The 26,542-nt window shown below is 46.1% G+C and overlaps 1 protein-coding gene across 6 annotated transcripts in view; it reads right to left on the reverse strand.

Annotated features, from left to right (window-relative positions):
* Zw (glucose-6-phosphate 1-dehydrogenase Zw) overlaps positions 1-26,542 on the reverse strand; it is a 61,428-nt gene that overhangs the window by 6,487 nt on the left and 28,399 nt on the right. For 2 of the 6 annotated variants that reach the window (XM_050170056.2, XM_050170058.3), the window contains exons 2-7: positions 5,750-5,839; positions 5,094-5,131; positions 4,510-4,618; positions 3,111-3,328; positions 1,709-1,867; positions 274-399 (exon numbers count right to left, since the gene is read on the reverse strand). In XM_050170056.2, coding sequence (XP_050026013.1) covers positions 274-399; positions 1,709-1,867; positions 3,111-3,328; positions 4,510-4,618; positions 5,094-5,131; positions 5,750-5,839 — 740 coding nt within the window. Of the gene's footprint in view, positions 1-273; positions 400-1,708; positions 1,868-3,110; positions 3,329-4,509; positions 4,619-5,093; positions 5,132-5,289; positions 5,415-5,438; positions 5,612-5,749; positions 5,840-7,032; positions 7,129-18,329; positions 18,465-26,542 lie in introns of those variants that run through there. The other 4 variants (XM_055065938.1, XM_050170055.1, XM_050170057.3 and 1 more) reach the window with 4 other exon arrangements.

A 26,542-nucleotide genomic window follows, 5' to 3' on the forward strand; every position in this document is an offset into this window, starting at 1 on the left:
AATCCGGCATGTGCTGTGGCATTCCAATCACGAGTGCCCTACCAAGCCAGTCATCAAAATACAAAAGTCTTTAATTATATCGAGAATTACGCATTTACAGTCACGGTTTTTGAGCGGGACTATTTTAGTCGCAACGGAAATTGGTTGTCACGCTTCGGTCGTCTGGGCAGGGCCTCCCCTTTTTTTTTCTGAAGTTGTACCCGACTATAGAGCAGTTTTCTTTGATACCAGGCAAGATGAGGATTATGACACCACTTTACAGCAGTTACCCACCTAATAATGCCAAAGCTGTCAAAGTAACCACCTCTGCCTTGTGTTCCAAATGGTTCTTTGAATGATATCACAATGCTGGCAATGTTGTTTCTGTTCCACGTAGGACCAAAGATCTGGTTGGCAAACCTGAGGTGGGACAAGAATGGAGGAAAAATAAAGATATACACGCAAGAACACTTCCAGCAAAAACAGAGAAAGCCAGTCACCAATTTCACTAGTCACTACATACTGCGTAATCCAGTGCCAGATTTCTAGTTAACTATGATCTTACCAATTAAAAAAACACAAGAGAGGCAGTACCACATGTTCAGACGTAATAAATTCGCAGCTTTTTATGATGCTCATAGCAGTGCATGACCTGCCTGGTCAAAGAGAGCACTCCAAACAAACAAGGGAATACTTTATTATTTTTTATTTATTTCGTACTGCCAGCCTGTTTTAGAGGCCCTAGGCAGGAGTGGGATATACATAAAGGGTTTAACCTAATAACATGTGAAACAAGAAAGAAAAAAAAAGTGTAAACCAGCAAAGCGTCATCTTGTTACAATGCAAAAAAAGAAAAAAAAAAACAGAAAGGAAGGAAGATATCAAAGAATTCTGCAATACAGCACATGTTTACACAATGGCTTATACACAAACAACGACAAAGAATAGTTTCTCCCTTCGCAGTCAAGTAAAAGTGCTTGTTTCCATAACACAAACTTCCGTGGCTAAATTACACGTACACAAGTAAGAAGGAATATGCGGGAGACAACAGTTACGACAGCTCAAGTGTAAGAGCTTAGCATGAGTAATGTTCAAGATGCGGGTAGAACTCCCTGGTAACCTGCGGCAAGTTGTCTTTTCGGCCACTTTCATTTCCACAGTCCAATTAAAACTTCATCTACACCTTTATCTACACCTTTATCTACACCTTTAAAAAGACAGTTAATTTCCCCCACGGATTACTTAGCTGCATTGTTTGTTGGCTTCATTTTTTTTTTTTTTTACTAGCAATGATATTGAGCCCCTTGGTTCCAACTATTCTTCTCACCCAATCCAATGAAGTTGCACAAGAATATAAATGTGTTTATATTAAGCTTACATAACTAACATGGCAGAGTGTGGGTGTAGGCCAGTTGGTGATTCACAATTTTGGGAAGTTACCTAACCAAAACATGAGACTTAAAGAGACAATTATGAAGCGGTTCGTGTTGTTTCTTCAAGTCTCGTGTTTTGCTTGCGGTAACTTCCCAAAAATCATGTAACTAATTTAGTTTTCTATGTGAAAGACAAAAGGAAAAAGAAAGGAACTGAAACAGATGCAGCTTTAAATTCTACTCGCTAAATGACATAAACCTAGAATGTGTAGACAGCCGATCAAGAGCATGGAAGCATTCATTCGGCAAATTTTAGTCAAGATATTGAAGCAGTGCAAGGTGTTCCAACTGCTCACCTTATTGCCATGAGGTTTTGAACCATCTCCTTGCCAAGATAGTGGTCGATGCGGTATATCTGAGATTCTTCAAACAGTGATGCCAGGTGGTTCGAAAGCTCGGCAGACGACTGAGAGTCCCGGCCAAATGGCTTCTCAATTACGACACGGGTCCAGCCCCTGGGACATTGAGGATGACAGGGTCAGCCAAACAAAAGTAAAGAAAACCACCAAGACCGTTCTTGCAGCATAGGCAGCATTGTTTGGTTGATGCACGAGATTTGTAATGTCAGAAGGCAACAATGGGCATGATGAGAGAGACTACAATAGAGTGCTCTTCATTAGTATAGCCACATGGGATTCTTAAAATGCAGCAAAAATGTAAGCACACAAGCGGTTCTGCATCCATAATCCAGAGCAACGTAGATGTCAAGACCAGAAATAGCACCCGCAACATTGTAAACAGCAGCAGAATATCATAGCCACTGAACCATTGCAGTAGGTAGAATGTGAAGCAATTTTATCAAATCAACGCGAATTTTTATTTTATTTTTTTCCTGTAAGGGGTGCTTTGCTATTCGTAATGGAAGTATATTGGCCCAGAATACTTTCTTTTTCACTGACAAATATATCAGATAGATGCCACTCTGCACTGCATACAGAGAAATCTGAAGTTTTTTTTCTTCTCCCTCTTATACACTGAAGAACGTACCATTTTGGCACAACGAACCTGATATTTCCCAAAGTAAGTGTAGTAACATTAGACAAGCAGACATAATTTAACTGAATTTTACTGTTGGCAATACAATACATATATACACATGTACAGAAACATGCCGGAGCCCCAAAATAATTGTTAATGGACCCTGCCCTACTTGCTACTGAATTATGTAAACATTTTTCAGTGGCAGTTGTATACAAAGCTTCATTTGCATTAAATACTATGATAACACAATAACAAGTGGGTGAACACGTGATTTGCATAGCATTATATATTTTGCGATAGCCAGAGTATCAAACTTTTAGAAAGCAAGTTGTGTAGTATAAAAAAATATGTATATTTTTTTTTTATTCGAGGACTAACGAAAGAGTAAAAGCAGACCTTAATTCATTGGCGAGTTGTTCCAAATTGCAATTCCTGCTAATTACAAAGTCCACAGAATTTCCTACAATGATTACTAGATTGCTTCAAAATTTAGGCCAGTAAAGGCAGGCAAGTTGTAAGAAACAAAGCCACAAGAACGTCTGAAGCCATAAGCACAAAGATCATACAAGTCCATGTACCAATCATCATTCCTATAAAAGCTGAAGGATCGCAGTTCCAGAGTTCCCTTTAGTAACTTAAGTAGGAAACTATGTCAAAGCCTGGTGGCCATCGTTGGTATCAATTTTGGGAAACATGAACCATCACATTTTCACTTACTGCTTGCCCATACAATGCTGCTTGATGTTGGTGGCGACCTGCTGGAAGACTGTGGGCGGCAGGGCCAGGTAGAACATCCGGTTCCCAGCAGCACCGCCTTCGAGTTTCTGCATTTCTTTGTTGAGAGCTGCAAAGTCATCGCCCACATCATACGTGCCAGCCAAGTACGAGTTGGCACGAGTGAAGTCCGCAAACCGGCTCTTGTCTTCCTCCTTCACCTGACGTAGAAAATGATCAGGAAGAGAGATGATACCCAGTGCAGCTCCAAATACTGAAAGCACTTGTGCAACCTATTTTTGCTTAAAGTCAACTTTATTTTTTTTTATTTATTTTTCTGAATATGGCTGCAGCATCATGGCATTACATAATGGTGACATACAGTGAGTTACAGGGAAGCAGTGAATCCTGCAGCAACCCTATAGTAATGACTTCCAAGCTTATGAATCACTAGTACCTTTTGCTTAGAATGACAGAAAGCTGAGAAAATTGGTTAAGACTCATGGTAAGGGAAGGCAGGCATGAAAAGAGAACCCCTCCTTACCAAATGCAATGCTCATGTGTATCTTTAAAACAATGCAAGCGTAAAAAAAGCTTTAGTGATGCAGTTGTAACAAAAGTATGGTTGGGCTCACAAGAAATAATGAAACTGCAAACTTCACAAATGTTGAAGTAGTCGAGGGGTGACCCTTGTTCAGCTGTTGAAGAACTGAAGAACACTTTTACTTCAGCTATTAGAGACACACTAACGAGCAACAATATAATAGCTTAGTCTAGGAGGATTTTTTCGAAGAGTTCATTTGCATTATTTGTTGTAGAAACACTTTATTAGCAGTGAAATTTAAGGGCACAGTTTCCGTTTCTGAAGTTGGCACCTCAGCTGCAGTACCAGTATGTCAGTACGAAGTTACATATTTCAATTTATTCCCCACATATTTGAACTGTTCTTGTTATGAGAAATTTTTCAAAACCCACCAAGCTTAGACACTTACCTTTAACACAGAAACTTTAGCCTCATTTTTAGTTTTTGTGTCATTTCTGGCTTGTCAAAACTGAAGTGTTAGTATTATTTCAGAGATGTCTTTTATCAAATAAGGTTAACTTAACATTCACATTTACATCCCTTCAATATCCAGTCAGATGCGATATCGAAGTTACTCTGATGCCGAAGTGGCAGACCAAATTTTGGGAAAGGCCTCTGCTGTCTTACTGCCTCCCTGGTGCGTCCCATACCACAACATTGCGGCCCCTGAAACTACAAAAACAGCAGGCTATTTGCCAACCTTTGTCATTGTGTCACAAGTAATACATAAATTTGGTTGGCTGTGATAAAGAGCTCACACACAACTGGCCAAACCTGAATAGACTTTATAAGTATTAAGGTAACACAGAACCAGCTTACCTTTAGGAATGAGCCTATTTTCCCCCACAGCTCCTCCACTGTCATCTTGGTGCGAGCATAGCCAATGAACTTTGTTTTCTGTGGCAGTAAACCGTCTCTGTACAGTGCCCTGTAATTCAACAAGGAAGTGGCATCCCGAATTATGAATATTTGTAGTATATACAAACACACCTTAAATGTTCTAATTCTGGAGCAAAAGATGCCTGTATACAGTAGAAAAGCATGCATGTCAAGATGGTAAAAAATAAAAAGCGATATGCTCTAGAATAATGCTTGCAACACACATCTTACGACATATTGCTTCTCCTCAGGCAGCCAAACCTGCCATCCTTGTTTCAATAAAAGTCATCCACTCATTCTACATAATTTACAAGTGGATGGAGTATATCTGACTAAAGTGATAGCAAGACTTGAAAGGCAGCTGTATTGCTGCTTTGAGCTCCGGAATTATCAAGCCACCTATGCCACTGTCAATAAATTTCTGAAGATTTTAAATGTAACCGTGAGTATTTTTTTTTTTTTTTACAGTCTTCTGCAATGCTTGAAAAGCGAGAACTATGTTTGGAAGGGCTTTACGCACTTACCATAACGTTGGGTAAATTTTTTTCTTTGCCAAGTCCCCCTACGAAAGATAAGGAAAAATATGGGTAAGAGGTGGGTCAAGTACGTGCCCAACACGCGCGATGCACATGCGTGAGTCGAACGTCACACCTCGCCAAGGAACGAGAGAAGGAAAACACAAGGAAAGTGCGGCTAAGTACACTTCTGGCGTGCACCTACATCGAGGAAAAACTGATGGGGAAGGTGCGCTTCGGCAGGCATGGAAGAAGCTTGCGCAGTACGACCGCGTGCAGCTACAGGTGCGTCCGTACACTACACCGCCATGCAGGCACATCGAACACTCCGCATGCATCACCTCGAAAACCTACGAGCTCGTGTAAGACCACAACAATCGCTAGTCTGCCGCGGTCGCTCGTGGACTCTGCGTGTCCGTTCGTCGCATCGCGGGCGCTCGCGCCAGGAGCGGGAGCAACGGCAACTTCCCTTCGAATCACTCCCATCGCGGAGTCGCGTCCGACTTCAAAGACCGCCCGCTCCCACGTGGGCCCTTGTTTTTAACAGCCAAGCTCGGGTCCGTCGCTAAGCGCTGGTCGGTAAACATTGGGAGGAGAGCGAGCGGCGGCAGTGCAAAACCAAAACCAAGAGGAAGAGCAGCGACGTCCCCGTGGGAACCACTTACCGAAGCGCCGAGCACGACGAAGATGTGTAGTTGCCCCTCCTGCACAGGCTCCTCGAACAGGTGTATCGATTCCTTGAGGAGAGCGATGCACTGGGGAGACAGAGAAGGAGGGTACGACGTTTGAGGCATCCCGGCGGCGTCTGCAGCGGCGACAACGGAGGCACAAGGCTTAAGCGAGCCGCTCTGAACGCAGCCCAGCTTGGCTGACGATGGCTCGCGGCGCACTTTCCTATTTGTAGCTAACCGCCGCGGCGGCAGCGGGCGGTAGCGGTCGGACGAGCGGAAACGGATGAGCGCGCCCCTGCTCCTACGACGCTTTGACGCACGCCGCCAGCGGGCACGTGCCCGCCTCGCTGGAAAAGCCAACGGGACCGAACGACCGGCCCGCGCCGAGGCTGATTGGCTTCTGCTCGCCCAACGCGTTCTCGATCACAAGTTTGCGGCGCACCGGCCCGTACGAGAGCGACGCCGATGTCGTAACCGAACGCAGTTTCGGTTCCCCGCCCCTTGTTTCCCAAACTGGTTTGCGACCCTGAGCGCAGGGGAAGGAAACTTGGCCGTCGCTTTGGTCAGACCTTTCGCTTTTACCCGACGCGGGCGCGCTCCTTTCAACAATCGTTTTTCTACGATCAGCAACTGGTCGGCAGTCATGTACTTTCTACGGGGGAGGAGGGTGCACACATTGATCGCGCGTTCGCGTGGGCCGATCGGGACGGGATAGGCTGGTTTGATATGTATCGATCAAAGAGGTTTTCGAGAGCGCTGTGAAGCACTCTCGTAGTGTTGCGCGCTCAATGCCACAGCTTTTGTTTTCCCTTTCATCTCTTCACGCGTGGTCGCATCGGCTGATGTCTTCAGTGTGGAAACTGCACCGCGCGCTTAGGAGTGCCTGCCGTGATAAAGGTGTCTAGAAACGGAACAGGGTGGTGCGTCTCTGCACTCCCCAAAAACAGGCACCGATAAATCGACGCGAAAGCGTTTCTCTGTTTCGCGTTCTCTTCGCGGCGTAAATGTTAGTACAACGACCGCGCCTCACTCTATCCTTGACTGTAGCTCGACTGACTGACAGGTCTGAAATTGAATTTCGTTACCGCCCAGTCGAGCGACGTAGCTGGGTCGCGACATTGGGACACATCCTGGAGCATGCGAGACGTGCGCGAGTACAGCTTCTGCGAGGCGCTCAGTGCGCCTGACAGACACAACGAGCGCATTTACGCAAGAAGCAGTACGTACTACGTGGGCGCGTATGGAGGTAGGCTCGTAGGACGGATCTCAATACTTACAACGGGCACAGCCAAGAAGAGGAGCAAGAAAACGGCGTTGGACAGAGGAAAAACCCTGTTCTGACCGGGTAATAGCGCCATACGTGAGCGAGCGACTCGCCGAAAGCAGCTTCTTGCCTGCGGCGGCAGCCTGTTCTTGGCTGCTGCCCCGCGGGGACTCATCAATGTTTCACCGATAAAGGATTCCTCTTGTCTGCGTTGCCTTGGTATCGGGAGCCGAATCTGTACGCCACTCGTCAACAAACTACGTCAATTAGTGTCCGTGCGTTCATTAGGGAAGACGATCGAGAGAGGCGCGCGCGTAGGCAAAATCGCATTTTCTTGCTATATATACTGTAAATATGGGAGGGTTACATTATCCTCTGCAGCGCCGGTCGTGACACTAATTTCCGCAGTTACCTTCGGCAGCGGCCGATAACAAGAAAAGTGGCGAACGTTTGCCGGCCCTTGAAGAGGCTTTTTATGACGTGTTTTGACGACGTGATTAACACTGAGCACTGCACTATAGTCTAACCGCGAAAACCTACAGTGCTTAATTTTATTCCTTCCATGAGCCTTAAGTGCCCGTGCGGCGAGCATTGCATCGAACTTTTCCGACTGCAAATGCCAATCCCCTATTCACTAGTGCTGTTTGTAGAGCTCTATAAAGCGCGCTATGCAGTATAACTGTTGTTCAACATATACTGTATGCGCCAACTAATCAGAATCGAACTGATCATTGGCATGTGCATACGAATTACATTAATTCAACGCGTATTACAGATATTCGTGAATCGAGAAGTTTGTGTCCGGGGAAAGAGGGAGGTGGGAGTATGCCCTCTCCAGATATGCCGGCACTTGCACCCACATGCTGCGCAAAAAATTTGTGGCGCTGACAAATTTGAGCCTGCGGTAAGCCGTACAACCCTACCCCGTTCTCTATTTTGTTTTCATGAGCGCCCTTCTGATGCTGCCCTGGATCCGCCCCTGACTGCAGATAAGAAATCGGCACGCCTAGCGCGAACTGATTGGAAGAGTCTAGCATCTCTTTGACACCCGAGCACGTGAAGGTGCCGCAGAGTTTCGTCTGCAACGGGTTTTGTGAACTCCGTGTAAATATTATTGCAGAGCTGCATGAGTAAATAAAAAAAAAAAAAAAAACGAGCATTGCGTATGTGTTACAGTAAAATTGTTGCAGCGAGAAATCGCATGTCTCCGGCCGGCATAGTCCGCAAATTGAGAAATAACTGCACGGTAGCCTTTGTTGCATTTGGCTTTCCTGGAAATGCCGGCGCGGTGGCTGGAAATCGTGAAAACACATGGTTTTGCTGAGGCAGCATGCGCTCTTCTTGTTCACCCAACTCACTCGCCGTTTTAATTCACCTGCTGCTTGTTTTCATATACAAGAATCCGAGACTATAGCTGATACAAGCGCTGACGATTATACTTTCAGCCATGAAAACGTCCCGTATGTTGTTACGATTTACATCTAACTAGCTACTAACGACTACTGTTCGAACTGCATCGTTCGTTGCCGTGGTGAGCGGACGGCCGATATTCTGCGAAACTGTCGGTGGATATCACTGCACTCGCAGGCTGTGTGCGATAGGACGCCACAAAGGTTAATTCCCTTTCGCTCATGGGTCTTCTACTATATAGCGTACATCATAGCTTAAAATGGCGTTTTAGCTGATGAAATACCTGTCAAACGCAGAAGCACTCTCATCAAGCAGCTGTTGAACCGCAAGTTGAACCACTTTTCTTTTTATTTAAAAGAAGTCGGATTCATACTTAATGTCTGTATATAGGGTGATCAGATTATTTTTCTCCTTGAAATGCTTTGGAAAAGTTCACAATGCTTTAAAAATTTCGTGAAAATTCAGGCGTTAACTTTGTAACTACGTCGTCGTCTGTTAGAATGCCTAAAGCGAACAAAACTGGCGCGTTGCAAAAAAATGCTAGAAAATACCGCTATTTTGCGAATAAGGCTTTTGTATGTAACTCACGTAGACTATGTTAGGTAATCTGGAAATATCTGCAGTAAGTTTATCCTCACTTTAAATGCCAAGGACTGCGACATGACAGCGAAACAAGAGGCACCGTGAAACAATGCTGGGTTTCGCTTCGCCATCACGTGATTGATCCGAACTCATAGGCTTTTGAGACAAGCTTCATGATGTAGCACAGTATGTAGAGAAATAATCGAACTGCGGCGGAGGTGCACGGGCTTAATTATTAGGCATGTAGAGCTTTGATTGACGGTTTAGTGACCACCGGTACTCAGAGGTCGGAACACGCGTCCATAAAAAGGCAGTCGCGAATCGAACCCACGACCTCGTGCTCAGACACCGAACGCTGTAGTCGCCGAGCTGCCGTGGCCTGTTATGGACATTTATTTTCAGGCTGTTCAACGCTATTTCTTGTTTTCAATGTTAATAACCTGCAGAAAGCTAAAAAAACATATCTTAATTCCATGGCTTGCCTTTAGAACTTAAGAATTAGAGAAAACTCGCAACACTAAAGCTCCCAGCGCTTATCGACAAGCAAGTAATTGTGCTCGCAAACCTCACGCGCGTACGTCGCGCGTTAGGTTACGCACGTGCGTGTCAACCCTAGTTCAAACACTTTGCCGACGACTTGTATGTTTTGATATCACATTCCCGAAAGTATTTGTGCACACGCTTGTGACACGGGATTGGCTAATTGGACGGAAGCTAGAAGCGCCTTTCACTAACTGTTGTCTTTCATTTTTTTTTCTTTTTTTTTTAACTAACGTTGTTCTATAGGAACATGCATGATAAATAAGCACTGTAGGGCGATCCGAATGTTTTTCGAACACGAATCGAATAGTCTTTGCTATTCGGGTCGTATATTCAAGATAATTCACAAATCGAAATTCTCCAATATATATATATATATATATATATATATATATATATATATATATATATATATATATATATATATATATATATCCCTCTGTTCGAAGATTAGGGTTTACAACAGCTTATTAGCGTATCCACGGAGAGAGGCTGATAGAAGTGAGGACTGCTCTGACAATGATTCTGATGCGCAGGAGGACCGTGATCGTTGCGCTGAGATAGGCACCAGTTTCTGAACGAACGCACGGGGCAGATAACTTGTGCTTAATAATTTTTAGTCATTCAACAAAAAAATGTCTGTAGATTATAAACAGCTTAAATGCAAATTGGTAGAATCGATTTCTCTCCCCTTCAACGAATACAACAATGCGTGCATCTGGTGACGTGCTGTTCCATTGTTTCGTTGTTGTCATTTTCGTATAGCACCAGATTACTGAGAGCTGTTGTTTCTCATTTACAAAACCCTAAGTTGACTAGACGTCCAGTTTCAAACTGCATTGCATATGTCAGATAATGTACACAAACACTTAATGTACAAAATAATGTACACAAACACGCAGTCCATGGAAACTTTACATTCATAATTTGTTTATATATAGAAATGAGAAAATATTCCATTCGTTATTCGGAGGTCGTTTTTATCGACTATTCGTATTCGATTCCATTCGAAAATTTCACTATTAACCATGCACAGATCCACCAGGGAGTCACGAATGATTGGGAGTCTTTTCTGACTATAAAAAAGAGTGCTAGTAAAACAAGAAGTGAAGGTCACAATATCGTGACTCATGTGTCGTTCTTCTTATTCGTCCTATTTTTTCTGCGCTGTTAATTATATACCGAAATGAAGCGGGGAAGAAGAAAAGAGACTTCTTTGACTCCTTTAAGACTCCATCAAAAAGTCTGAGTAAAACAAGAAATGAGGGTCACAATGTAGTTCCTCTTCTATGATTCTATTATTTTTCTTTTCAAAAAGCGCACGTAATCGAGCGTCGTGCCAGTTAGCGTGCAGCGTTGACTCTTCCGCTGTTTAGGAATTATCGTAGTTGAATTCATTAAACTGATAAGCTTGTACAACTGGCTTTCCTTAGGGATTTGCGCGTTTGTCTCAAAGACAGCCATGCTAACCTCACGTCTTTCCGGCAGACAGCACTGTCGCATGTACATGGTCGACAATAAGGGGGGGGGGGGCTTTAGGAAGAGGGGTCTAAGGCCTAAATCGTGTTTCGTATATAGCAGTTTTTGCCGATATGAAAAGACGTGGTGAGAAGAAGAGTAGGATGATGTGAAGCTGGCGTCGATCATTGGTATCGCTCTGCCCTGTGTTATTGGGCTGCGGATTTTTTCTGTATACATATATCCCCTGTAAATATTCTTCCCCGTAATAATATGTTAGTCGGGAAGGATGAGAACATCCGGAAGCTATTTCAGGCCTCCGTTTTAAAGAACTCTGCGGAATCGAACCCCTTTGACTTAATCGCCCCGTATGTGCTAGCTAGTCTTTTCTGTTGATTTAGTCGTAAAGTTTGCAAGAGTGGTCTGGCTACACGCACCGCGAGGCTTGGCGTGTATAGGCTTTCTGGGCGCTGTCATTCCGGCTTGCGAGTGACCGTCGAAGCAAAGGATGATTTATTCAACGGCGCTGCCTCGTTTGCCGACTCGCATCGCGAGTACCGCATTTCGCGATCTGGGCCACTGACTTTGCTGCGCGCGCGAGCGCCCGCAAAGAGAGCGGGTTCGCAGCAATACATATACAGACGTCGGCGAAGCTGAAACAGGCGCTCACTTCGCATGTATATAACGCGTTGCGCAGGAACGGCATGCGCGCACCGAGTCCCCGTTACGGTAGTTTATTCGCTTCTCGAGTATCTGTCGCTTTCCCTCTCCAGTCGGCTTTGATCAGTGCAGATTGCCTTCCTCTGCAGTGTATACCGCTAAAAGCGCGCAGCACTGTGGGAGCTACATGGTTTAGGAAACGCACATTTCGCTAGCCGCACGCGCAGCTCTTTTGTGTGATGTACTACATATACGCAGCCGACCAGAGTGTTCAAAACAGGGTTGAATGCTGGGAACCTATGTTGAAGTGGGTGTGAGTGGAGAAGATTAGCCTATATATAACGCGGCTTGAACAGCCCTGCTATAATCATCGTCGATGGCCCTCTTTGGCTTTACTGACCAGCAAGTTCAAGGAATAGCTGGGTAAAATTTTGCTCCAATGTTAATCTATAGTGTACAAGCCATAAATTGACGCTGTAGGCGAATACTGATGGATATGTGCATAGGTGGACAAAACTTCATTATGTATGTATGTATGTATGTATGTATGTATGTATGTATGTATGTATGTATGTATGTATGTATGTATGTATGTATGTATGTATGTATGTATGTATGTATGTATGTATGTATTACATTACGGGATTAAGCCCTGCATGTTGGCTCAACCCGCGTAGTCAGCGCACCCGTTATGTTGTACAAGGTCGCTCACTCCGTTGTCGGACGTGCCACAGCGGTACTATAGTAGCAAAATGGGCGAGTTGGTACTCGTTCTTTAAAAAAGCGCTTAAAGCCTTGTCTGTCGTTTTTTTTTTATTTTGTTTTAGGTAAAGTGCTTCTTATCAAATTTGTAAGTTCTTTCTGTGCCCCTCCCCTCTACAATGCTGTAAAACCTTGCGGGTACAATAAATAAATAAATAAATAAATAAATAAATAAATAAATAAATAAATAAATAATGTCTTTAAAGCCTTTTTCAAGATGGCTCCACAGGAAGATAAACCCGATCGCTTGTAGTGAATTCTGTGGCACCACATGGTTGTTCGCAAGCGCCTAACCGCGTTTCCACGGTACTTGAATAGATACCACACGATCATCTTTAAGGTTTACAGACTTTTAAGAAATCGCTTGTGGCAGATAGCGTAATTCCAGTGCTTGAGCTGGATTATTCGGAGGCGCGTATTGCACGAGAAATCGAAAAACATATTCAACTAATCAACAAACGTTCGCTATATAATCAACTTCTACGTAATTACTTTACCGCACATATTGCAATTACGAATCGTAGCCGGTGAGCTTGAATGATTTTTAAGGGTGACACCATGTTTCAAGATATTCATGCCAAAGCATGCATATTGCCAAATGCACGATCGTTTCAGTTACTTTTGGGCTTCAATGCATCAAATAGCGCTTTCATAAAAATCTAAGTGGAACAGGGAATCTTTTACCGCTAGTTTGATGGCGCACATCGCGGAATCCGTCCCACCCTAAAATTAATTCCCAAGTGTATATTCCTTGCATGCAAGCCCAGCGGCTACAATTCCTAAATTGAAATATGTGCCGTAATTTAATTATTAAAAAGAGAAGAATTAGTGAATTTTCATCAAGTAGTTGGTTGCGCGTTTCGATTTCTCGTGCAAGTATAATGCCCGTCTCTCTGTACAATCAAGCTCAAAGCTCAAAGTGATCGTTGTATATATAGTAAGGGAAAACTCGCAGGATGTCCCTCACAACGCGACTTTGCGACGGGCATATGTCAAACACGTAAACAGTGAAACTACGTTCGCTGGCCACACCGAACTCACACACACACACTGCCGTCTCCGAATGTGAAATAGCTCTCGTTGAGTATACTTGAGTTGTTCCCAGCCCAAGTATACCCCGCCTAGCTCGTTGTGGCTTCTATAGCTGATCTGCGCGAATAAACTTGACAAGTTCTCAACAGCGGTAACTTTGAAAGAACACGTGTGCACTGAGTGCGCCACGATGATGCACATAACGCAACCACGCTGCTCACTCGTGAGTTCGACGCTCTTCACAAATGGCACAGGCAGTGAGGATGGTCGCGCGTTTGATAGGCTTTGACCGACTTTACATCAACCGATTTGAACGAACGCTTGTTTGCCCGCTGGAACAAAGAATGCTCAAGCTTGCCTCATCTCTCTCTCTCTCTCTCCCTCTCTCTCTCTCTCTCTCTCTCTCTCTCTCTCTCTCTCTCTCTCTCTCTCACACACACGCACACACGCACACACGCACGCACAAAATATATACGAAAGAAAATCGATACGAGTGTGTATTCTATGCCTATGTTTATAACTCGTACGTATGTACCTTTTAAAGTGAATTTGTACAATCTAGAGATCGTCTATAAAATTCAAGTATACCACTCTCTGCCTTTATTATTATTATTATTATTATTATTATTATTATTATTATTATTATTATTATTATTATTATTATTATTATTATTATTGACTCATGCGTTTTAACTACCTCAAGCAAGACCGGGACAGGGTTATGATGGACGCCGTAATGGAGAACACCGTATAACTGCGGGTGAATTTTGACTACCGGAGGTCCTTTCATTTGCACCTAAATCTCAAATTTGCGTACGTGCGTACGTGCGTGCGTGCGTGCGTGCGTGCGTGTGCGTTTACTTCTTCTTTCTTTTTTTTAGCTTCTTTCATTTCGCTCTCATCTAAATGTGGTCGCTGCGGCGCTCAAGCGAACCCGCGACATCGCGCTCAGCAGCAGATACGCCACTGAGTCACAGCGGCGGGTCTTCCTCATTTCCGTCTGGGCCTTTTGTCTGCAGAAAGAATACATAGAGACTGTCTTGTAAACAGAAGTCTTTAGAGAGTGTATGTTGTGGTGTACATCGTGTACGTAGATGTACATTGTGTAGGTACATCGTGGTGTACATTGAATAGGCAAGCGGCTCACTTTCAGTAAGTGGACGAGTTACAAGAATCGTAATTAATGTCGCCAGACCCTGAGTGTGTGAACATGCTATTATATAGTATATATTGTGAGGTAAAATATGTCTGGGGAGTTTGGGGCTTGTTCAAATGCGGCACAAGGTCTGTCGTGATTCGCTGACGATAAGCTCTGGCTTCCGTAGTGCTGTATGGTTCTAGTGGGGACGAAAGCATGGGCACCCTGCTTTTCCGTACGCCGCTTTTCTTCAACCCCTTTTAACCCGCCGACAGATTGCGCACTCTTGTCTCCGTTTTTTCTTCCCCCTTCCCCTCTGCATTTCTGTTTTTGTCTCCCTTCGTTTTCTCGGTCGCTCTTATGCCAGAGGGCGGTCGCGTTGAAGGAGAGAAAATAAAGCGCAGCCACAGCGGCGTGTTTTGCATTATATCGAACTGGGCCACAGCTTCGCGTCTCGAGAAGGTGCAGTTCGCGCGCTGTTGCGAGGCGAGCTCTTTTGTCTTCGAGCGCGTGCGAACGCGCGATGCCGTAACACGCCACCTCGGTTTATTCCTTCTTTTTTTTTCTTCAGTTTCGTCCCCGTTACCACACGTTCATCGGCGCGCTGTATACAGGGTGGAACTCCTTTTTTTCCTTCTGCCGGGGTTAATTACGTGCCACAACCACGACCTGATTGTGAGGCACGCCGCGTGGATCAGTTTTCACCGCCTGGAGTTCTTTAACGTGCACCTAAATCGATAAGTATACACTGGTGTTTTTGTTGAATTTTGCCCCCATCGAAATGCGGCCACCGCGGTCGGGATTCGCACCCGTGGCCTCGAGCTCAGCTAGCAGCCATGGTCTGCCGCGGCGGGTCAGAATATAACTTTCGCATTGCGCGGCGATGTGTTTTTCTAGAATTATTTTGTCACTCCTCAGATTAAAAAAAAAATGAAAGTAAGAAAGAAAGTGAACACCTAAATGTCCTGGTTCGTCGCATGGCTAAGGTAAGGAGTAGGATCGGTTCAGTGATGGCGACAAGTGAAGTTTTCTTTTCCGACGACTTTTTGTTGGAAATAAGCGCGATGGCAGCTGAGAGAAACGACACGAAAGCGGGCGCGAAATAGACTTTAATAGCTATAGCTGTCAAACTATTGTGTCGGATATTTCGTTGCGCAACAGGTGGTCAGAAGTGATACACAGTTTTCAACTCTCGTATGTCGTTTAGAGTTCGACGGAAAGCAAAACCGCCTGGTCAGGTAAAACCGTTGTTAAGGAATGAAGCATGTCGCTGTAAACGAAATGACGTTTCGAGACCCATACGGATCCCGTGTTCACAATCGAGGGATCCGTACGGATCTCGTAGGTCATTATCCTTTTATTTATGGTCAGTGATCTGCTTCTGTCCTAAGAGTTTTCAACGGTACAGCTTCTCTCAGTGGGCTTGCTGCCATGTACAGTAAAAGAATGTTTACAGCCTTAAGAATAAGGGTGGCCTCCGTCGCTCTCTCTCTCTCTCTCTCTCTCTCTCTCTGTGTATGGCGCGAGCATCCGCAAAGTGGTCGTAACAATGTGCCACGAGAGTTATTAATTTGCATTAGGGTGTATTTTTTTCTTTCTATATTTTCTCTCATTAAGATGCGTTGAAAGGCGCGGTCGCGACCGTGCAGGGGCAAGGACTTCTGTATCTTAGATTTTATAATGAAAAAAGAGAAGAATAATGTAACTGCAAATGGACCAGGCTAGGTTTTAAATCACGCCATGATTTATATATATCACCTTGGAGACAGTAGCAGTTAGTACACTACAAGGATGAAAAACCAGGCTATAGGCAATCCAGCAGTATATATAGCGGTTTGGTAGCAATGCACTGGCAGCAGCAGTATGTAGGTAGCAGTAGCGTGCTATAGTAGCGGTCAAAGCGTCGCACAGAAGATGTGTCCCTTATGGAGGGGGGAGTGGGGGGGGTGGCAGGGACTGGAGGAGGGGTAGATTGTAAGCTCATGGTGACCATCTTGGAAGGCCATCACATGCATACATATAATTATATTTTTGTTTAACGCTGATATTTGTTTCGGTAATAAACACAAGAAAAATATTTTCCGCAATCAATTATTGCCAGGGTGACAAAATCTATATCATTACGCCAGACAACACATTTCTGCGTTTTTGGAAATTTTCAACCCTCTGCACCACCCTTGCGTAAGGCAATTGGTAGCCTGCAGCGTATTTACAGTCGAACGCCTCCAGAACGAAATTACCTCTATAACGAAGGATCGATCATGTCCCGGCCGAATCGCCATCTTTCATGTGTATTTTGAACTCTCTTACTACGGAGATAGGTGCGCGTTAAAGAACCCCAGGTGGTCAAAATTTCCGGAGTCCCCCACTACGGCGTGCCTCATAATCAGAAAGTGGTTTTGGCACGTAAAACCCCATAATTGAATTTTTAACTACGGAGATCACTACAACGAATCTGCTCGTACAACGAAGGAATTTAGGCGCTAAAAGTGTGACTTGGACGAGGTGGCGATGCTTCGACACGATATAAAACAGTGCGCAACAAGGAGCACGCGTATGGAATATAGATAAACGAGGACTGGTTGGGGGGGTGGGCCTCTTGTTCTATCCGTATACTCGGTTTTTGCGGGCTGTTTTATTTCGAGATGAAACTTAACTTTAGGCGTCTCCGGTCGGCAGATTTTTTGCTTCACAACGAGCGCCACGCAGCGGCACCGCAAATAACGATACCCTATACGCAGACGCCACTGAGCTGTGCTCAGCGCCAGTGCTATAAACGGCAGCGCGCTATAGCGACACACTTGACGAGCATGCCGACGTCCTTGGATGTTACGGTCCTGCTACACTACTCCGGTATGTCCGCTATCGCCCTACTTGCACGCTTCTTTTTGTAACATATGGCACCGTGTGCGGCGGCTGACGAGTACGTCGCAGTTGACGACGACGGGATGATATCGGATCGTAAATGACTTCCGACGACGTCTTCAAAGCCATTCATGATAGGGCGGAAAAGGACGCGAGTCTTAACACAGGCAACGGTAGTGAAGAGCCCGTGAATGAACCAAGGTTTCTGAAGGCAAGGGAGGCGATAGCGGTATTCGATGGTCTGCCGCCATATATGTGCCTTGCATTGTTGCCGCCTTTCGCTGCGGAGCGTGCCGTGAACCTCGGTGCAATCAGATCGGCTGCAGTCACACCTTCAGTCGGAAGTGCGCACGTGCAAAAAAATTAGCGACCCACTTCATCGAGTCTGTCTTGAATGTTAAATTAATGTTTCCTTTTGTTAGACGTCCTTGGCCTGCTCTATATTGTGAGTGGTATCGCGCGCTGTATCCTTACAACGGAGTGGCCTGTATAACGAATAATATTTTGAGGTGTACCACATAACTTCCCTACAAAAGCGTTTGACTATAAAGGCAGTACACTTACTGCAACTTGTGAATCAAGTGCGGTCGCTGTATAGTTTCGTTTCGCGACACCACCGTATCCTTATTCAAACAGGATTCCGTCTTTCCGCTTTCCTTGAAGGCGTAGTCTGACATGCTTTGTTTACCTTGGCGCGGCTAACCTTGCACGCTCGTCCATTTCTTTCATCTTTCCTACACCTACACCTGCGCTAAGTGTCGAATGACCTGCAGTGAGCCACGTCATGTATGTACGTATACATCCGCGTGTTCGCGGAAAGGATTGACAGCTATTATCGCCAATTTATTACGATGATCACTCACGGCCTGGTCGTCGCCCCAGTGGCCTCGCTCGCGAGCCTTCTTTTTCTTTCTTTCTTTCTTTCCGCGACAGGCGGGTTTTCCGCTTGCGTCGACAGCCAGAGAAAGCGCTAGTGTGTGCATGCTCCGACTCCTATGCGCATGCGCGGCAGTCCTATAATGACAGCCCTGTGAACTGAGGGAAAAAAGAAGTGCTTATCACAGGCTCACAAAAAAGGAAGACGCGGACGGGATTCGCGCTACATAATTTGAATAACAATGAATCGTGCTGGTGTACACGCCAGCACCCCAGAATCACGATTTGATCACGACGCACGCCGTATACGGGGGAATGCGGAATAATTTTGACCACCTGGGGCACGGTGCACGGGTGCTTTTGCAATCCGACCCCATCGGAACGCGACCGCTGCGGCTGGCGGTTTTATTTCACGTGGTTTTAGTCGCGTGGTTCTATTTCATATTTTGCGGGCTTTCTTAAAGCGCCGAAAAAAATCGCCACGAAGCATGTTCGTTGCCACAAAAGATTGGGTCGGTCGTTTCTGAGCCCCCTCTGCAACGCAACGAAACGCACTTGGCCCTAAAGTTAACATTAAATCTTTTTCGCAGTTGATCTTAGTTAATTAACTAATTAAGTGGGATATAAAAAAATACTCTAAGGAGCGCCACATGACGACAGACCATATGTCGTTGGTTTCATTCAGCTGCGGTTAACCACTTTTTTTTTTTTAAATCGTAGGTTCAAGTTACGTAAAACACCCTGTGTATGTACTTGAAACTAAATTTTATTCAGAAGATATGGAAAAAGTTTGTTGTTAATAGCACAGTTGTTAGCAGCGTCAGCCCTATGCACCTTTGTCACCTTCCTGTGGTCCTTTGATTTTCGCATTCTGTCCTCAAATTATATTTCAGCAAATGGCGCAAGAGAATACCGTTCTAAAGCAGCCGCAGACTGCCTCGAGTTTGTGTGGTGGTTTATTTGTTTCTATGCAAACTAGTGACTTTCTATCCCCCTCCGCCCCCCTCCCATCTTTTATTTTTCTGCCTGCTTTATCACAAAGAGCACGGTAAGCCTGTTGACAGGCCATCGCCTCTTTAGTTATCATTTAAAAAACGATATCTCTCTGTGTCTCCTATCGCCAGTATTCCGTAGCATACACATTTTAAGTCAGGTTATGTACTCCGATTCTTCTTCAGGTACTCCACATCACGAGGTCACTGTCCTATTACATTTCGGATCCGAAGGGTGCCCAGCACGCAAAGGATGAAGTGCGTGGTTGCACCTTCAGTGCTTGGCAAACGCATTACTGCTGGGCCGTCATGTATAACACGCCAAAGACTGCACACACCATGCAACCGGCGAGCTGGCAGGTCTTAAAGCAGACGCATAGTGAACGATTAAGTTGCGATCACTGTTTACAGTCTTTATCGCGAGGCGGCACTCCCGATAAACGGTCACTTTCTTTGGATGATTACAACGCATCCGCGCGCAACTTTGTGCGCGTAAACAACAACATTACTCCTGAAGACGACTACTCGTCGTCAGATTTTATCACCGACGAGAGTGTGTCATACAGCACCGATTCGCCTTCGTATATTTCACTCGGCGAGTACGGCTATTGGCTCGACGCAGTTTTATTATACGTCACACGGTTATCTGAAGGTCTTATCGCGCTATCAGAGCGTGACGATGTCACTATACATACAGTTCTGTTACTTGCTGTTAATGGCAATGCGAAGAATCCGGAATTTACCATAGCGCGCAACAGCGAGAATTGTTGACGTTGAACTGATCCTAATTAACCTAACAAAGCGAAAGTGAAGCTTCGACACAAGAGAAGTTGCGATAACACGGCGCTGTTAGTTTAATTACTTCCAACCAAGTAGCCCACGCTTTGAGCCTTGACTCCGTGTATAGCACATGCGAGGCGCCTTTGTTAAAGCGTTCCATGTTATCCTGCAGCCTTTCGCCATAAAAAGGTTATTATTTATTCATTAGAAAAGCAAAAGAGGAAATTACTGCTGGCCGCACTGTAGCTGTCTAACTGAGCCTGCTGAAACTTGAACGGTGGCCCGAATGCCAGGGGAAGGGGTGCGGGAGCGAAGCGATATAGAGAATCAGGTCGTAGCAGAAAGAGTGGGGAAAATGCTATTTATAGAACTGTCTACTGAATCGTAGCTAAGTCAGATCTCTTACTTTAGTTCACCTTGCCAAACAGAACGACGCAAACAATTAGTTGTGCGTGGGAAACCGATTCTGCAGTGAAACGAACTGTGATGGGTTCTACATCGTCGGCGGAGGTTATGCAGTTCGTCGGAACGCTCGTCACTAAGGGAATAGATCGTGCAACTATACCGTGACTGCATCTGTAACGATGAAAGCCTGTACTTGCCAGCTTTTGTATACCATCGGGCAAAACCCAACATTAGAAAAAAAAATAACTAGAAAGAAAATACAGAAAAAGGCTGTAAGAATCATGTACTACAACTCACATGATCGCAGAAAAAGTGGTTTCCTGCCACTTAGTCACAGAAATCGTGTTTTAGGACTTAAGCGCCTTTATCAAATAGTCAATGGCAACTACAACTTTGACACGTCCGATATTTTAACTTTCTCAACAGGTTGTGCTACAAGGAAATGGCACTCCCAAAGAACCAATTGTTTTAAGTACTAGTCCTTCCCCGAACTATATATCATTGAATGAAATAACCATACTAACGATGTTGTCCGCAAGAACTCATTGTTATCGTGCGAGGCAAATCTGGACTGATGCGTGTGCTATCCTCCTCCAAAGTGACTTGCTGTTTTCTCTCTCCCTCCCTCTTTTATGCTTCCTTTATTTTTCTTCTTTTTCGTGATGTCTTGTACTGTATACCTTGCTATGGTCTCGTTTGTGAGATCGCGGTATCTATAAATAAATAAATAAAAGAGCGTCCATTTTCCTGTGGTCGTATAGTCTGTCAGTCTCTGCCAAAAGCATGATAACGAATCGAATATTGCCTTATTCAATTCGATCTTCGAATCAAATAGTCACTATTCGTAAAAACGAATATTTTTCTTCGAATAGCTTTCGAATACATCAAATAGCCAACTGTGCGCTAAAACTGCATCCCGGCTGCCACAGTGGGCATAAAAATTGGCAGTGGCTTAGCTCAGCTATGCCAGGATATACGTAGCGAAAGCTAAGGCATAGCATGGTTAGCCTTGGTTAATCTTGATTGCAAGTCCAGGTTAGTCTGGTTGTCTAGCTATGTTGCGGTGTTAGCCAGTCGTTCGGCGCGCTGTTCGTCATGTTTCCTGGGCGATTCGTTTCCTCTTCATCTCGTTCCGATGTCGATTCCAGGCCTCCTCCTGCTTATCAGAATTGTCGCCGTCCATAGTGCCGCCTCAACTATGGTTGCGGCGCACGCGAGCTCTCCTTCTCAATCCTCCGACATGTTATCAGGCATGCGACGCAGCTGGCGAAGCGAGCGGAGGCGAGCGCAACGACGAGGAACGCTGTGTGACGTCATACCAAACGGCGGCGGCGGAAAGGCGCGGCGCTGCTTAGCGGCGGAACACCTGTGGCTCGGAGCTACTAGTGGCGCAAGCGCAGTAGTGACTAGGGAGCGAGAGGCGCGCGTTGTGACGTCATGTGCCTCCTTGGAGCACCGCCACGGCGAAACCGCAAGTTCGCGGCCAGTAAAGCTTTGGCTTTTAAAACTCGACAAGTTACATATGCCGGAGCCCGCTACATGTCACTCAGGGAGCCAGCTCTAACTCGCGAACGAGTCTCGAATTTGCGAATATATTGCTAACTATATGCTTGGTCCATTATTGCGGTTAACTAAAACAAAACAAATAATAACGATTCGTATAGCGCACGTGCAGTGTAATGACATTAACTTGCTGATTAACGTTGTGAATATACTATAGGATGCGAACATCGATGGCGAGAACGGCTGTTCATTTTTCGAAAACTATATTCGAAAAGTATTCGATATTCGATTCGATTCTGGCATCTACTGGATTCGTATTCTCCATTCGGTATTGAAAATTACTATTCGCACAGTGCTAATGAGTTGTAATGGCGAGCAACATATAGGTATACAGGAACACATCAACAGTTATACCACTACATCTGTAGAAGCATTTCGTTATATATACCATGCAAAACTGGATGGATTTACCGATATTGGCGCTCCTCGAACCAGTCCCGTTACCATCTTGCTCATTCAACGAAAACACTGCTTATTCCGAAAGAATATAATTGCGATGCCGTGTGGGGCGACGACACCCACGTCGGTGGAAACGAGGTGTTTATCGAGAAATCGCGCATCAAAGTCTGCGGGAAACGAGCGCGCCTAATGTACTTACACGAAGGTGTTTACGACGCGCGCGCACGCACGCACGCACGTACGCACAAAATAATAACAGCTGGACGCTTGAACCACTCCGGCGGGGTAATTACGTATTACGTCGTCGTAGTCTTTCTTTCAGTCGTTGGAAGCAATATACGGAATAATTTGATCGTCATCGCGTTCAGTGACCTATACGTGGAAAGCCTTAGGCAGCATTCACATCGGTGACTGAAAGAAGCACACGATGCACGTTGGTCGCAAGTGGTCGCTTTGGTCGAAAAGCGACAATTTCGCTGCTGGATTTTTCAGCTCCGCGGCTCGAGTCGCAAAACTGCCGAGACAATCGGGGGCAGGACGTCGCGAAATGCGCTGACGGTTATTTTTTCCTGGTGATGACGGTGCGAGTGAACTCCCACAAATCATGAGAATTTTCGCTGTGGCGATGGACAGGTATTTGCACGCCGGTATATGTGCACCTCCATATATATGCGGACGAGATTAAGAAGTTTTCAGCGACAACATGACCAAAATTAGTACATGACTGGAGGGAGGAGGAGTAGATTTTAATGAAGAGAAACGAGGAGATGTCGGCCTGGAGAGCGTGTCTCTAGCCTGCTACTCCTCACTGGGGAAAGGGGAAGTGGGAAATACAGGGAAAGCTTGGTGGCGGGTGATTATGTTATGGTACAATGAGATACTATATACACGTTGTCCAATATGCGGATGCGCACTGTAGGCGCAATACACGTAAGAGTAATCTTGTCCATACAGAAAGTAATCTTGTCACAAAAAGTTATTTCGCACTGACTGCACGTCTCACAGCTTCTAGAGGCGATCGTCTAAACCAGTCTCACTTAAAAAGTTCAAAAGTGATTTTATGGCACATTGGGCACAGTGAACACTCCTCCAAGCGCCCAAAAGCTTTTCTTCTGAAAGGGGCGGGAGTCCAAGCTGTCAACAGTAGATTTGAGTGTTCTTCGTTCGGCCGCATATTGAGGCATATTGAGGTATCGGGGTAGTTGGAAAAGTATGGGAGAGGCCTTTGCCCTGCAGTGGGCGTAATCAGGCTGCTGCTGCTGCTGCTGCTGATGATGATGATGATGATGATGATGATGATATGTGAACATCGCAGGTCGCCGTTTCTTACCGTCAGCGCGGCAGTCGGTAATGCCGCCTTGACTCTCATTTAACTCCGTCTTTGAGAGCCCTCGTAACCGCTCGATAAAGTGCGTTTACTCTGATGCGGCACACGGAGAGCGAATGTGCGGTCGGCCACAAAAGTTTACGGGACACTGGTTCAGCGGCACACGTGAATTTCTGCTCTGTTAGGCACGGCGCTCCTGATTTAGTGCATCACTGTGTAGATAGGTCGCCAAAGACTGTTATACGCACAGAAACCGTGAATTACGTGTCCAAGGTTTGTGCGAATACAGCTTTTTCCCAACTTCTGTGTCCCGTAACCTTTTGTGACCGACTCTACGTACACGCTACCGGGTGCGCCAGAATGCAGAGACAAAGAGAGAGTTGAATGCGAGGCAAAGCCGTTGCAGCGTACTGCGCTGTTGGAGCGATTGTTTCAATTTCACGACGCAAAACCGCTTTTTGTCTAACGAACGCCTTGTCTCTCATACACGACTGACCATTCTGATTGGCCTTGTTACGTTTCGCCTACGACGCGTGGTATAGCCGGCGCGGATGCAACGGACGCGGGGGCTTCGTTCAAAGCGGCGGACATTTTGGCCCGTTCAGCACCGCCGATACGCCTCCCCGCCAAGCGCGTCCAGGCGTGTTTCAGTGCCACGTGTCTTCGTGTGTGCGTGTGTGCGTGTGTGTGTGTGTGCCCACGCTTGTCAAAGCGCGGCAGCCGGGGAGAGGAGCTCCCCAAGTGTGAAGCGAGGAGGTCTGATCGGCGCCCCACTGGCGGATGCGTCACCACACTCGTCTCAACATGTCTCTCAGCGTGTCCGTGCCCCGTCACGTGCGCCTCTATCGAGGCGTTCCCTCTTGCCCTCGACTCCGAGACTATAAAAGCAGCTGCCCCCGGACGCCGGGAGAGAGGCTCCGATTTCTTCTGTCGAGTTACGTGCTCTCCCGTCTCTCACTTCGGTCGACCTGACCGCCCGCTCTTTTGCGATGTTAGAATAAACCAGTTGTTCTGTTACCAGTCGACTCATGCTTTGCCGAGACCTTCGAATGCTTCCAGAGCCCCAGGCCGCCAGGCCAACGCTACCCTTGGGGCTTGCGACCCGATTGCAACAACGGGTGTCAGCGCTGAGTTTGCAACAACTCGTGCCAGTGGTGCGATTCTAACAACTGGCTGGTAGCGGTGAGATCGCGACAACGGAGGCCAGCAGCGAAGAGATGCGGTTGACTGTATGCTGAGCAGCACAACGACCATCCGGGAGCAGTGCAACGAGCCCTGTGTGATGACTGGTTGCCTGCAGCGGAACGACTGCGCTGTATTCTTGGCTGCGAGGTTTGGTGAGTGCGGGACTTTCTTCTGCTGAGTTTTGCCAGGCTTTTGTTAGTGTCAGAAACAGAGCTGGTAATTGTGGTTGTCGTTGCTGCCGGGTTAGTTTGCGGCAAGACAATAGGCAGTAGAGAAAGCAGCATTCAGAGCAGCCATGGATTTGAAGTCGTTGCGCAAACCGAAATTGCTGGAGCTTGCAAGAGAGTTGGGTCTGGATGTCTCAGACAAACTCAGAAAACCGGAACTGCTAAGGGCTATTCTTGAGTTAGAAGCTGAGGATGACGAGCTGTCGGAATGCCTTGAGACCATTGAGGAGCGGGCAAAAAGACAGGAGCGCGAACTTAAAGAGCAAAAAGAAAGACATGAGCGCGAACTTCAAGAGCAAAAAGAGAAACAGGAGCGCGAACTTAAAGAACAGAAACAGGAGCGCGAACTTAAAGAACAGAAACAGGAGCGCGAACGAAAAGAGCAGAAAGAAAAAGAAGAGCGCGAACACGCTTTGGAAATGAAGCGTCTCGAGGTAGAGATGGAACGCGCTCGTAATGGAAGTCAGGCACACGGTGCAGGAGAACGAGTATTGTTCAAAATGACTGACCTGATGCGGCCGTTTAAGCTTGGAGAGGACATTGGTTTGTTCCTGGTTAACTTTGAGCGAACGTGCGAGAAGCAGGGGTTCTCTCGGGAAACGTGGCCACAGCGCTTGCTCACTTTGTTACCCGGCGAGGCGGCCGACGTAGTCGCTCGCTTGAAAAGAGAGGAGGCAGAGGATTTCGACCAAGTGAAATCGAGTCTGCTAAAAAAGTACAGGCTGTCCGCGGAGGCGTTCCGTCGGAAGTTTCGGGAAAATGAGAAAGGCAAAAGTGAGTCATATACAGAGTTTGCCTACAGGCTTATGTCAAACATGCAGGAGTGGCTCAAAGAAGAGAAAGCGTTTGGTGACCACGAGAAAGTTCTGCAGTGTTTCGGGCTAGAACAGTTTTATAGTCGGTTACCTGAGAACGTGCGGTACTGGGTCTTGGATAGGCCAGACGTTAGTACGGTGGCTCGAGCCGCCGAGCTAGCCGAGGAGTTTGTGACGCGTCGGGCTCGCGGAGCTAAGGACGGTCAAAAGGGTGAATTTGGCTCCAAGTTTGAGAGGCCAAAGTTCACGCCCATGAGAGCAAAGGGGGACACACGTAGTGCGGATGCGAGTGAAAGCAGTCCGACCGAACGTAAGGAGACGGCGGCAGCCGAAGCCGAACGCAGAAAACGGTTCGAGATGAGGCAAGCGCGCGTGTGTTATACGTGCCAGAAGCCGGGTCACTTTTCGGCGCAGTGTCCGACCGAACGTAAGGAGACGGCGGCAACCGAAGCCGAACGCAGAAAGCGGTTCGAGACGAGGCAAGCGCGCGTTTGTTATACGTGCCAG

This window comes from Dermacentor andersoni, chromosome 6, assembly GCF_023375885.2.
Source record: "Dermacentor andersoni chromosome 6, qqDerAnde1_hic_scaffold, whole genome shotgun sequence".
NCBI classification, from domain to species: Eukaryota; Metazoa; Arthropoda; class Arachnida; order Ixodida; family Ixodidae; genus Dermacentor; species Dermacentor andersoni.